We start from the raw sequence: 13,553 nt of genomic DNA, 5'->3' as shown, positions 1-13,553 counted from the left end.
CATGCTTTAAAGGTCCCATGACATGAAATTTTCACTTTCTGAGGTTTTTTAACATTAATATGAGTTCCCCTAGCCTGTATATGGTCCCCAAGTTTCTAGAAATTTCAATCGGTGTAAATCGAGCTTTTGCTATCTTTCTCTGCCTTTGAGAAAATGGACGCTCAATCGCGCTGATCTTGAATCTCCTCCTTGTGACGTTATAAGGAGGAATGTTACCTCCCCTGTCTCTGCTTTGCCCGCCCAGAGAATATTTTCCGCCCATGAGAAAATGAGCTAGGAAGTAGGAACGCGCACGCGCGATTTTAGTTTCTCCACGAGAGATATCATGGCTTTTGAGCGAGCGAAGCATAACAATTGCTCAATAATTGGATGTAACGTTACAAATGAACACCGAAGGGTTAATACAGAGCTGGGCTTGCTGAACGTCTGAAACTAAAGTCTGGATCACTCTCTTTGGCTCAGCTACACACCTCGGAACAGTAAGTCAACTAATGATATATAAGTGTGTTGCTTTACTGTTTATGGTTGCCTAGACCGTTACACGTAGAATGTGGCTGTCACATTAGCTATGCAGCTATGCAGTTTATGTGTGTGAATACATACACTGTAACGCGAGTGTTGTACACTTTGTTATTTGGATAGCGTTTTCCTGTTGGTTAACGTTATATGGCGCGCGCGATATCCGCATTTCAAGATCGCAGAGCTTGATGATGTAATTGTAATAAGATAAATTACAGATGTTACAGATCTCTCGTGAAAAGGCAACAGTAGGTTAGCGTTAGCTACATGATAATAACTAAACCATCCGAATAAAGTACCGTATCCAGACATAATATTTTAAACTAACCATTCGGAAATGTCCTGCTGGAACCGCTGAGTTGCAACTTCTTCATCCGTTGCTTCTCCATCCGGATCAGATTCTGGGTCAAACTGAAATGCTTGAACTACTGCGTGTCCTCGTGCCATTGCTATATCCAACGTAAACATGCACGGACCGGCACCGTTGCGCAAGATGGTCAAGGCCACACCCACCCTCCACCTTGCGCCGCCTTTCTCCTCCTCATTAGTATTTAAAGCTACAGACACCGAAACGGCCTGTCTGAAGGAAGCTCATTCTGGGACTGGCTTATAGTGGCTATGATTCTGCACCGAGACTGAATTTTTGAAAAGAGATTTCAGATACAGTACTAGGGACCACTAAGGCCTATATTAAAGCCTACAAAAAGTAGCATGTCATGGGACCTTTAAGAAAATAAAGTGAATTATCAGTTCATGAAAGGCTCTGCCGAATGAACACGTGTAGCCAAACGAGGATGAAGAGGTTTGACATACTCTTTTATTTTGTCCTGTGTTCCAGGGCCTTCCGTGGGAAACACATCAGCCTGGTGGTGCGGTTTCCCAATCAGGGGCGTCAGGTGGACGACCTGGACATCTGGTCTCACACCAACGACACCATCGGCTCCGTGCGCCGCTGCGTTCTCTCCCGCATCAAAGCCAACAGCACACACACCAAAGTGGAGCTGTTCATTGGAGGAGAGATCGTGGACCCTGCTGACGACCGCCGGCTGATTGGACAGCTGAACCTCAAAGATAAAACTGTGAGCGTTACACACTTCTGTCATTTAAAGGGATAGTTCCCCCAAAAATGAAAATTAGCCCATGATTTACTCGCCCTCAACTCATCCTAGGTGTTTATGACATTCTTCTTTCAGACGAACACAATCAGAGTAATATTAAAAAATGTCCTGGCTCTTCCAAGCTTTATAATGGCAGTGAATGGCCGTTTGTGTTTTGAAGTCCATAAAAGTGCATCTGTCCATCATAATGGACTTCAGTTATGGACTTCAAAACAGAAAAAGCCATTCACTGCCATTATAAAGCTTGGAAGAGCCAGGTCATTTTTTAATATAACTCTGATTATATTCGTCTGAAAGAAGAGTGTCATAAACACCTAGGATGAGTTGAGGGAGAGTAAATCATGGGCTACACGTGTTTCTGCTTTGATGTTTGAGGGGAAGCTTGTGCGTGTTCTGCTGTAACACTCGTCTGACTCTCTCTGTAGCTCATCACGGCGAAGCTCACACAGGTCAGCGCCAACATGCCCTCGAGCCCCGACAGCTCGTCCGACTCGTCCACCGGCTCGCCCGGGACCCACGCCAACCACTACAGCGACGGGCCGAACCCCGAGGTGGAGGGCTGCTTACCAGGAGTGGTGAGACCCGTGTTTGTGCATCATGTGACCACCTCAGGTCTGAATATCTGCGCCAGATACATCTGTTTTTGTCCGACATTAGAGATTAGTTCATCTTTATAATGATGGATATTTTATTATAAGTGCACATTTCCTGTTTTTACATTTAGGTTACCTCACATAAAACCTATAAATCTTTGAAGGGCTCCTATTAAGCTTTTAATAAATGTAATAAATCTATTTGAGAATGTAAAAGGTCTGTAAAGTGCAGATAAATTAAGTTTTTGTTTCCTAAAACAAAGTGATTCTGAGCTGAAACGAGTCGTCAGTAATTCAGTCTCTGCTAATCCTGCGTAGGTTTGTGACTCATTAGCATAATGCCAGCCTGTGGTGTTGATTGGCTGAGCAGCGTCTCTTAGCCCCGCCCTCAAACACTGTAGTGTCTCTGAGACTGGGAGAGTTTGGTTAGGGTTGTTCGTGTGGAGAAGACGCTGTTTTCTGAGACTGATACGGTAAAACCCACGCCGTCGTTACTGTTCACATCACTGAGATCAAGAGCTGAGATTCAGATATGATAATGAGCGTTTGCTTTCTGGCCAATCACAGCAGAGCAGCTCTCAGAGAGGCGGGGTTTTCTGCATTTCTCATCCGAAGCGCAGAATAATCGGTCCTCAGTCCTGTTGACACGTGTGTTTCTCCTCTCCTCAGATCATGTCTCTGCATCTGCGCTACATCTCCTTCCTGTGGCAGATCGCGGATCTGGGCTGCACCTTAAACATGCCGTTACTGCGCGACGGAGCTCGAGTGCTCATGAAGCTCATGCCTCCAGGTACCAGCCGAGCCCGAGCCGTGCCGTGTGACGCTGGAAGCGCTGCTGAAACCTGTGTCTTGTGTTCACAGATACCACTACAGTGGAGAACCTCCGGGCGACGTGTTTGGATCACGCTAAGCTGGGAGAGAACAGTCTGAGCCCCACTCTGGACTCGCGCTTCTTCGGCCCTTCCGCTTCACAAGTGCTCTACCTCACTGAGGTATCTTCATAGTTTGTCACGCTTAGGGATGCACCGATATGAACATTTTGGCTGATACCGATAATTCTTTACATTTGAAAGCCGATAACCGATATATTGACCGATAAATCTAAATGAAAATTTTGATATACTTTGATAGCCTGTATACACAAACAAAAGCCTCACCATTAAAACTTCAACATTAATCAAACATATACAATACAGTCGCCTAGTTTAAACCAGTGTAAGATTCTTTAACTTTTCAAAGTAATTTTACACTCCTATGGCCAACGTTCTTTATTAAAAAATGGTAACACTTTATAATAAGGTGTCGTTTTGTTAGCATTAGTTAGCATGATGAACCAAAAATGAATGAACAATACTTCTACAGCATTTATTAATCTTAGTTAATGTTAAGCTCAACATTTTATAAGACATTTTTAAGATCCAAAGTTGTATCTGTTAACATTAGTTAATGCACTGTGAACTAACATGAACACATACAGTATTTTAACTAACATTAACAATGGCTATTGCTCTCTGTTAGTTCATGTTAGTTAATGCATTAACCAATTAGACCTCATTGTAAAGTGTTACCAAAAAACAAAAAATGAAAATAAAATACCAAAATAATGCAAACAATTCATTGGATAACATTGGACTGCATATAAAGAAACAAAATGCATGTGCCATGGATAAATAAGATGGAAATTGATTAATAAGCAACTCCAGCATGTGTTGCTGGCAGATTAGAGGTAAAGACAGCAAAGGATGTACCGAATATTCTTCAGTTTTATGCAAAACAGAAATACGGCAAATGGAATATCAGATCTGTGTCATGTGGCCAAAAATCATTTGAAAAAAAAAAAAGCTTTTTTGGATAGTTGTGTTTGACACATAAAAACTATAACAATGTATCTTATAAGGAAACACCATGTGACCATGTGACTCTCTCTCTCTCTCTCTCTCTCTCTCTCTCTCTCTCTCTCTCTCTCTCTCTCTCTCTCTCTCTCTCTCTCTCGCTCTCTCGCTCTCTGTCTCTCAGGTGGTGTATGCGCTGCTGATGCCCGCCAGTGGCACGCTGGGAGACGACGCCTGTGACTTCCAGTACAACTTCCTGAAGAGTGGTGGTCTTCCTCTCGTACTGGGAATGCTCACGAGGAACAACTTCCTTCCCAGTGCGGACATGGAGACGAGGCGCGGCTCTTACCTGAACGCCCTCAAGATCAGCAAACTCATGCTCACCGCCATCGGGTTCGGGCACGTGAAGGCAGTGGCAGAGGCGTGCCAGCCTGTGGTGGAGGGCACCAACCCTGCCTCTCCGGTGCGACTTACCTCGACACAACTTACCCCCACACAACCTCATCCACACAACTTACCTCGACACAACTTACCCCCACACAACCTCATCCACACAACTTACCTCGACACAACTTACCCCCACACAACCTCACCCACTGACTTACCTCGACACAACTTACCCCCACACAGCTTCACAGCATACATCATTTTTTATTCTTTCAAGCAGATTTATTTGTATAAATTAAATATAATGAATCCTATCAGGATCCTACGTCAATAGATTTTCGTCATAGTTTTTGTCATTCAAAACTGTTTTTTATTTAGTTGTCGTCTCATTTTCTTCTGTGAAAAAATGTCATTGATGAAAATAACTATGAATGAACTAAATGAACACGGCCTCACCGGCTGACGTATTTCCTCTAATGCTGATGTGACTTCCTGTCTGTCTTCCAGATAAACCAGGCGACTCACGATCAGGCTCTGGTTCTGCAGAACGCGCTCCAGAACATTCCCAATCCCGGCTCCGAGTGCATGCTGCGCAACGTGGCCATCCGATTGGCCCAGCAGATCTCTGACGAGGTCCTGATCTTCACCGCTGTAAATGAGGATGAGATCTTGTAAACGCGTGTCACACTGATCTTTGTTGTTTTCCCACATCGTACAGAACTTCTTCCAGGCCTCGAAGTACATCCCGGATATCTGTGTGATCCGTGCCGTGCAGAAGATCGTCTGGGCTTCGGGATGTGGGATGGTGCATCTGGTCTTCAGCTCGAACGAAGAGATTAGCCAGATCTACGAAAAGGCACGATTTACGGCTCAATACCATTGTCCACAGTTAAAGGTGCAGTGTGTGATGTTTAGCGCCATGGCCGGCAGGAAGTGATGTCATCGTCTGAGACAGCAGAGAGTAGCCAGTCAGCAATGAGGATTCTTTACAAAGATAAATTTAGAAATTAGGTTTACTTAATCATTCAGTAAAACGATGTTATTTTGAATATTATTGTTACTTGTTCATCATTGTGTCAGTGTTTTATTCGCTGACTTAAGCTCGCTTCTTTACATGAAGAACAACATAGTGACGAAGCTCGTTTGTCCGCTCAGGGCCACCGTAGAAACATGTCGATGTGTAGAGAGAAACGCCTCATTCTAAGCGAATAAACACACGGTTCGTTAAGTAAGGTCTTTATACACCACTGAAAACACAGTTACGTTTATGATATTGCTTTTCTGTCAACAGATCCTCCTGAATATTACACACTGCACTTTTAAACGTACATGTGTTGTTCTTTAGACGAATGCGGGGAACGAGCCTGACGCTGAAGACGAGCAGGTTTGCTGTGAGGCGCTGGAGGTCATGACCTTGTGTTTCGCTCTGCTCCCGACGGCCCTCGACACGCTCAGCAAAGAGAAGGCGTGGCAGACCTTCATCATCGACCTGCTGCTCCACTGCCAGAGCAGGTGCGTGTTTTTTATTTAATATTTTGTATTTTTAGGGGATTTTATGGTACTAAATTATACTGTATGTACGCTGTATTTCAAAGCCATAAATCTAAACAAGTTGTGTTCCAAATATGAGCCTGATGTGAGATGTGGTTCGGCTGCAGTTCCAAACGCTTCCACTAGAGGAAATTCCAATGCGCTCATGTTTGACCGTGAGGAGCTCAAGTGTTTCAGGACCATTTAACCTGTTCGAATTATTTATTTATCTATTTATTTTTCACACAGCAAGTGCCAGAACCTTTACCAAGTTTCGTACCATTCCGATGAAGACGAATGTAAAAATGTTCAGTCTAAGAGCACCAGAGGGTTAAGGCTGATTAGCGTGACATTTAACATGAGACCAGAAACTGCGTCGTGTGAAGACTGAGCTGCTAAAGAAGCGTTGTGTTTTCCTCAGAGCGGTGCGTCAGATGGCACAGGAGCAGTTCTTCCTCATGGCCACCAGGTGTTGTATGGGCCACCGACCGCTGCTGTTCTTCATCACCCTCCTCTTCACTGTCCTGGGAGTGAGTACAGCCGTCACGCAGAAGGGTTGACCCATGATGCAACATGTTTAGATGCCGTTATTAATTGCTTGCTGCTGTTTCAGAGTACGGCTAAAGAAAGAGCGAAGCACGCTGGCGATTACTTCACGCTCTTACGCCACTTGCTCAACTACGCGTACAACAGCAACATAAACCTGCCGAACGCCGAGGTGCTGCTCAACAACGAGATCGACTGGCTCAAGAGGATACGGGTGAGTTCACGTTCACAACAGCTCCTCGAGCCGGAGCACGCGAGCGATGGTTTAACTCTTGGGTCTTCATGTGCGTTCAGGACGAGGTGAAGAAGACGAGCGAGACGGGTGTGGAGGAGACCATTCTCGAGGGGCATCTGGGCATCACTAAAGAACTGCTGGCCTTTCAGACGCCCGAGAAGAAGTTCTACATCGGCTGTGAGAAAGATGGTGCTAATCTAATAAAGGTGAATGTCCTATTCATCTAATATTCTACAACATTGTTGCTCTCCTGCACTGACACCATTATATGAGAACTGAACTGAGCTGGACGATGACATCACGGTTTTCTCTATATATATATATGAACTAAACTGCTTTGAAACAGTCAGTGTTGTAAAGCGCTGTGTAAATAAAGCTGACTCGACTATAACTTGATTATTTTTATACAGATTTGTTGTAAAAAGGAGGATGATAAATTTGTCCCTGGCTTCATCTCTGGTGTGTGTCCCTCACAGGAGCTGATCGATGACTTCATCTTCCCGGCGTCTAACGTGTACCTGCAGTACGTGAAGAGCGGCGAGTTCCCGGCGGAGCAAGCTATCCCAGTGTGCACCAGTCCGGCCTCCATCAGCGCCGGCTTCGAGCTGCTCGTGGCGCTCGCTGTCGGCTGCGTGCGAAACCTCAAGCAGATCGTCGACACGCTCACGGACATGTACTATCTAGGCACGTGCACTTACTACATTTACACTAAGTCATTTAGCAGACGCCTCTGTCCAAAGCGACTTACAAATGAGGACTAAAGCAAGCGAGTAAAAACAACACAAGAAGTGATCAAAATACAAACTTCAGGCATTGTTTAGAGTAGCATAAGCCAGACAAAAGAGGGTTAAAGGAAAAGGAAATGTATATATTTAGTTTTTATGAGGTTATGTGCTCACGCAAGAGCTGAGTTTTCATCTGTCTGTTGAATGTTGTCAGGGATTCTGCATTCGAAAAGATGGAAAGCCTCTGTGAACTGAAGCATGTCTTCTCTAGCGATGCGTTCTGCTGCTGTCTCCGGAACGAGGCTCGTGTGTGTAACGCGTGTGTGTGTCGTCTCAGGATGCGAGGCTCGTGTGTGTAACGCGTGTGTGTGTGTCGTCTCAGGTTGCGAGGCTCTGACGGAGTGGGAGTATCTTCCTCCGGTGGGGCCGAGGCCGAACAAAGGCTTCGTGGGTCTGAAGAACGCGGGAGCCACATGCTACATGAACTCGGTGATCCAGCAGCTCTACATGATCCCGCACATCCGGAACGGGCTCCTGGCCATCGAGGGCACCGGCAGCGACATCGACGACGACACGTCCGGGGACGAGAAGCAGGACAACGAGGTACAAACTGCACACGTGTCACTCGACCGCACCGGAAACCCTCAGGCCTCGTTCAGACTGTCAGTCCAAATCCGATTGGAGTCCGATCAGAGATAGTGTGAACGATTAAAAATCACATGATATCCGATCTGTACAAATCCGTTTCAAGCTACAGTCATATGTGACCCTGGACCACACAACCAGTCACATGGAATTTAAATTTAGACACAGTCTAAAAGCTGAATAAATACGCTTTCCATTGGTGTGTGGTTTATTAGGATACGACAATATTTGGCCGAGTTACAACTACTGTAAATCTGGAATCTGAGGGTGCAAAACAATCTAAACATTGAGAGAATCTCCTTTAAAGTTCTCCATTCATGTCCGTGATTGTGCTGCATCCACTCACAAAAATAAATGTTTTATATATTTACTTTTGGAAATTTACTAAATATCGTCATGGAACATGATCTTAATATCCTAAAGATTTTTGGCATAAAAGAAAAATCGATAATTTTGACCCATAAAGTGTATTGTTGGCTATTGCCACAGACAAACCCGTGCGACTCGTGACTGAGTTTGCGCGTTAAGGGTTTCCTGTGAGAACGGTGTGTGTTAGCGGCCCCTAAATTAATAACTAATGATCTTTGCAACGGAAGTGAATCAATCAAAACTAACTTTGGCTTGGTTTGAAATCCAATTTAAATGGGATTGCCATAGAAACCAATGCAGATATTCTGGAAAGCGAAGGAACGTGAACGTGTGCATGAACACACAAATCAGATTTGAAGGTTGCGATACACAGTTAGTCAATAACATCGATAACTTTAGATCAGATTCCAATCGGATTGAGAGACGGCCGGATTAGGAGTGGCAGTGTGAGCGAGCGCCAGTGCAGAGATGAAGCCGGTCTGGATGTTGTGCTGCAGAGTAATGTGGACCCCAGGGATGATGTGTTCAGTTATCATCAGCAGTGTGATGACAAGCCCTCTCTCAATAAGGCGGAGGACCGTAAGGAGTACAACATCGGAGTGCTCCGGCATCTGCAGGTGATCTTCGGGCACCTGGCGGCGTCCCGGCTGCAGTACTACGTCCCCCGAGGCTTCTGGAAGCAGTTCAGGTACGCACGCCTCACGAGTCTGGAGCGCATCGCGTTCTACACTTTATAATAGCATTAGCTGCATTTACACAGACCCTGATGATCCACATGCAGAGTCTGGCGTAATGACGTGTGCAGGGTTAGTGCTTGAATATGACTTTCTGAAATGTAAGTCCTGGAAAATATCTATGAAAAGGTGCTTGAATTATTGAAAGACAAGATATGTCAAATTAGTGTTTTATTCTATCGATAAAACAGTCTTTTCACACGAAATGAACTCTGTAGTCCGTTTGATATAGATATAGAGCCATTTTGGTTAATATTGCTCATATAAATATCCAAGTAAAGGATGCAGCTTTATTCTAAAGGTCCATCATATATTCATGAAAAAAAAACAGTTTGAATAAGCAATCTTTTCACAGTCTCCTTTCAGTGGTTAAAGTTACAGTCGTTGCATGCTTTGCTTGAGCTGCACTTTATTTGTACCATTTTGTTTTATTAGTTTATTTTCCTTTATTAAAATTTTTTTGAATTTGAAAGATAATAAAGATGGATATAAGCAGCACGGCACTAAACTGCAGATCAATATTAAACCTGCTTTTAGAAAGAAGAGAAGCAGCGCTGGTCGGGGATGGTCCGCATGCTGGCTAACACAGGACAGATGCTTGTTTGCGCAGCTTGTGACACATAAATGCGCACATCAACCCCATCACTTTATTTAGCGTTCGTTCATGTAAACTCATGTAAAAAGAATAACTTTATTCTGATGGTGTGTGTGAACATCGGCCACAGCAGAACCTGATTTAGCGTGTTATATAAAGTTAAAGTTAGTACTTTCTCATTTCCCGGATGAATATCCAGACACAGCTGTGAGGGAAACACTGTGACATGTTCAGGAGTTCTTCTGATCAATCACTGGCTTGAGTTTGAGGCGTTTGTTAGACCAGTGGCTGATGGGTAAATGTGTGTGTGGACCGTCGTTATCGGTGTTGTTCAGCGGCTCAGGTGAAGACGACTGCGTTTGATTGGTTCCTGCAGGTTATGGGGGGAACCAGTCAATCTGAGAGAACAGCACGACGCTCTCGAGTTCTTCAACTCGCTGGTGGACAGTCTGGATGAGGCGCTGAAGGCCCTCGGGCATCCCAGCATGCTCAGCAGGATCCTGGGGGGCTCGTTTGCAGACCAGAAGATCTGTCAGGGCTGTCCTCACAGGTGAGAGAAGGACTGTCAATCATTCTGAGGGATTTTCTGTGTGTGTGTGTGTGTGTGTGTGTGTGTGTGTTCCAGTGTTAATTTTGACAACAAATTTTGATACAGTCATAGTCTTTTGACTAAAATGCCATTTAGTTTTAGTCATATTTTAGTCATCTGAATTGTTTTAGTTCTAATCGACAGTCTACTGTCATTATATAAAATATAATGGGTTTAGTTCAATTGTAATGCATTCATTTAGAATTTCTCAAAAATTTCCAAACCCATATACTCTTGGAGAAAACATCTATTAATCTGTTAATATGATTAATATTAAGGGCACCTATGGCATTAGGTTTATTACGCACTGTCACTTTAAGACCGAATGCGCGGATCCACTGTTGCCGTTCTGTAGACATAGCCGGCGGTGTTAGCGTGAACACGCTCCACTACGGACATTTAGACGTAATGTTGTGCTGTCTGTGTGTACGGCCGCTTGCTTCGAGTGTGTGTGTGCGCACAGAAAACCGCACGAATAAAGCTCTCTTTCACGCCGTCACTCTTCCTCAGATCTCTCCATACGTCTGCTCTTCTCTTTCTCCCAGACGGTTACATGTTTAGCCTCTTTCGAGACTCGTGTCCCGCCGGGTAGATCAGCGCGCTACACTTCATATGTGCGCATGTACCACACACACACACATCCGTTCTGACCGGGTCTCTTCCCAAATCTCTACCTAACATTTGCGTCTAGTTTTAATTCGTTGATGAAAATGTCAATAGATTGCGAACTGGATTCAGTTTGATTACGTTAAATCTGTAGCGAGGTAAAGGGAAGTATGAAAGTAACCCTGGTGTGTTCACAGGTACGAGTGTGAGGAATCCTTCACAACGCTGAACGTGGACATCCGGAACCACCAGAACCTCCTGGACTCTCTGGAGCAGTACGTCAAAGGGGATCTCCTGGAGGGAGCCAACGCCTACCACTGTGAGAAGTGCAACAAGAAGGTAGGATGTCTTCCCTGAATCCCTCAAACTTGTGTAAAGTGCAAATTCGTGACGGTTTCCTGTGGGTTTCTCCCGTGCTTGTTTGCTGAAAGGTGAAGCGCGACTCTCTGCATGTGTGTGAGATTCCCCTCTCTGTTAGACACAGTTCATCCACTGCCCTGCGTTTAATACAAGCAGAATGCTCTTTATGAAGTTATTTCACTTAAGGACTTATTTAGTGACTTTATGCCTGAAAAGGTTTTTTATCATGTTAATTTACAGTTTTTCTCAGTCGTTTTGGTGCATTTCTCATAACACTATTTACATTTGCACAACAGTTAATGCAGTTCTCAAAACAATTAGTACAAACTGCAAAACCTAGTTGATAACCTGCAAAAGCGTGTCACTTGCTCAAAATGGATAGCCCATTCCTCAAAAGCAAGTATTTATGTCAATGAATGTGTCAGTGTCATCAAGATGAAAAGTCCTGACACCATCGTTTATGAACAAGATAGTCAAATGGCTTAGTCATGTTTTCATTATGACAGTTTACTCTATAAATGTTTTCCAATGATGAAAGTCAGATCTTGGTGACACTACCTGAAAATGCTCAATACAGCACTAAATACTATTTGCACAGCCATTTGAAAAAAAAGTTACACATTACTGTATTTATGAGGTAACTGAGTACAAGACACTGAATATGTATGTTTCACATTTTTACTGCATATGCAATTCTAATTTGTTCACAGCATTGTGCAAAAGAAAAAATACACCATTATTTACAATGAACATAAACTCCCTTTGGGTCGAGCTGTGCACAACTGTACACAATATTGCAGTAGGCCTATATACTGTATTGGAACTGAACATACAACATACATAGGACTGTAATCATTCATGCGCATCCAGACGTTCCTCTCTGTCTGGTCACATAATTTCATCTACATCCCAGCGAATATCATCTCTTGCTCAATTGCAAATTGTTCAATTTAGGAGACTTTTTCAGCATTTTTTTTTTTTTTTATGACAGATTTTGACAACTAGTTCAACATTTTTGTATGTAATGACTCAAGCAATGAAATGAGGACTATTAGTTTTATATGGAATGACTATTCAGCATTCACAAGTATAGTTCATTTTGACTGACATGACATAAGCAAATGATAATGTTATAAAACAGCAGAGAGTTGTATGAAAGCAACTGATGCATGTCCAAAAGCATTTGCAATTTGTTGGAAGGAATGAGAAACTGCTACTATGATGTGCACAAATGACTAAATGTTGTGGAGGTTGAACTAACTGTTGTGCAAATGTAAATAGTGATGTGAGAAATGCACCAAAGCGACTGAGAAAAACTGTAAAGGGGGGTGAAATGCTCATTTTCACTCAATCTCCTGTTAATCTTGAGTACCTATAGAGTAGTATTGCATCCTTCATATCTCCAAAAAGTCTTTAGTTTTATTATATTTATAAAAGAAAGATTGGCTGTACCGAGTCTTTCCGGAAAAAAACGAGCGGCTGGGGGCGGGCCGTGTGGGCGGAGCTAAAGCTGTGTGCTAACGCGCCGAGCTAACACACAGAGACATTTGAAGCAGTTTTACTCACCGCCCGGTTCCAACGCACGACCGCGAACCTTTATCATTGCGACTGCTCGATCCTTAAGCATTAGACGATCTGCAAATCCGTTGATCTGGGCTTTGTTTATAAAACAATCATCGTCGAAATGCAGGGAACAACAGTCTATCACAACTCCGTTGATGCTCTGGAAAAAACAAACTCCATCCACGGGTTCCTTAACGCTGGGTTCTTTGGGAATCTGTGCAGGGTTGTCTTGCCCTGGCAACCAAAAACACACTTCTTTGGTGACACTGACTTCCCAAAAGCCGAGCAGGGCGCTTTGATGGGCGAACTGCTTTCACTCTCTTCTCTGCTCTGGTCTACGAGTGCGCGCGCGCCCGCACTAAGAAGTGTCCTTAGGACCCATATAAGGAAATTCCGCCACATCTGATGTCACACATGCCCATACTCGAAAAAAACTTTCCGAAACTTGTGACAAACCGGAAGGAGTATTTTTGGAACAAAAATACTCCTTTCAAACGTACAACTTAATTGTTGAAACTTTGTCCATGTTTAGCATGGGAATCCAACTCTTTACCAGTGTAAAAAACTCAGTATGCATGAAATAGCATTTCACCCCCCCCCCTTTAAA

At 43.8% G+C, this 13,553-nt stretch overlaps 1 protein-coding gene across 7 annotated transcripts in view; it reads left to right on the top strand.

Moving 5' to 3' along the window:
* LOC308699786 (ubiquitin carboxyl-terminal hydrolase 9X-like) overlaps positions 1-13,553 on the top strand; it is a 67,259-nt gene that overhangs the window by 33,430 nt on the left and 20,276 nt on the right. For 4 of the 7 annotated variants that reach the window (XM_081380804.1, XM_081380802.1, XM_081380803.1 and 1 more), the window contains exons 20-35: positions 1,358-1,598; positions 2,063-2,212; positions 2,900-3,020; positions 3,092-3,222; positions 4,247-4,525; positions 4,957-5,082; positions 5,168-5,305; positions 5,795-5,961; positions 6,401-6,509; positions 6,593-6,739; positions 6,820-6,966; positions 7,237-7,444; positions 7,868-8,088; positions 8,997-9,187; positions 10,205-10,378; positions 11,221-11,362. In XM_081380804.1, coding sequence (XP_081236930.1) covers positions 1,358-1,598; positions 2,063-2,212; positions 2,900-3,020; positions 3,092-3,222; positions 4,247-4,525; positions 4,957-5,082; positions 5,168-5,305; positions 5,795-5,961; positions 6,401-6,509; positions 6,593-6,739; positions 6,820-6,966; positions 7,237-7,444; positions 7,868-8,088; positions 8,997-9,187; positions 10,205-10,378; positions 11,221-11,362 — 2,692 coding nt within the window. The remainder of the gene's footprint in view (positions 1-1,357; positions 1,599-2,062; positions 2,213-2,899; positions 3,021-3,091; positions 3,223-4,246; positions 4,526-4,956; positions 5,083-5,167; positions 5,306-5,794; positions 5,962-6,400; positions 6,510-6,592; positions 6,740-6,819; positions 6,967-7,236; positions 7,445-7,867; positions 8,089-8,996; positions 9,188-10,204; positions 10,379-11,220; positions 11,363-13,553) is intronic. The other 3 variants (XM_081380806.1, XM_081380807.1, XM_081380805.1) reach the window with 1 other exon arrangement.

Source organism: Scardinius erythrophthalmus, assembly GCF_964197995.2.
Source record: "Scardinius erythrophthalmus genome assembly, chromosome: 12".
Lineage (NCBI taxonomy): Eukaryota > Metazoa > Chordata > Actinopteri > Cypriniformes > Leuciscidae > Scardinius > Scardinius erythrophthalmus.
The sequence above is the reverse complement of the archived record's forward strand: the minus strand, read 5'-3'. Positions and strand labels throughout refer to the sequence as shown.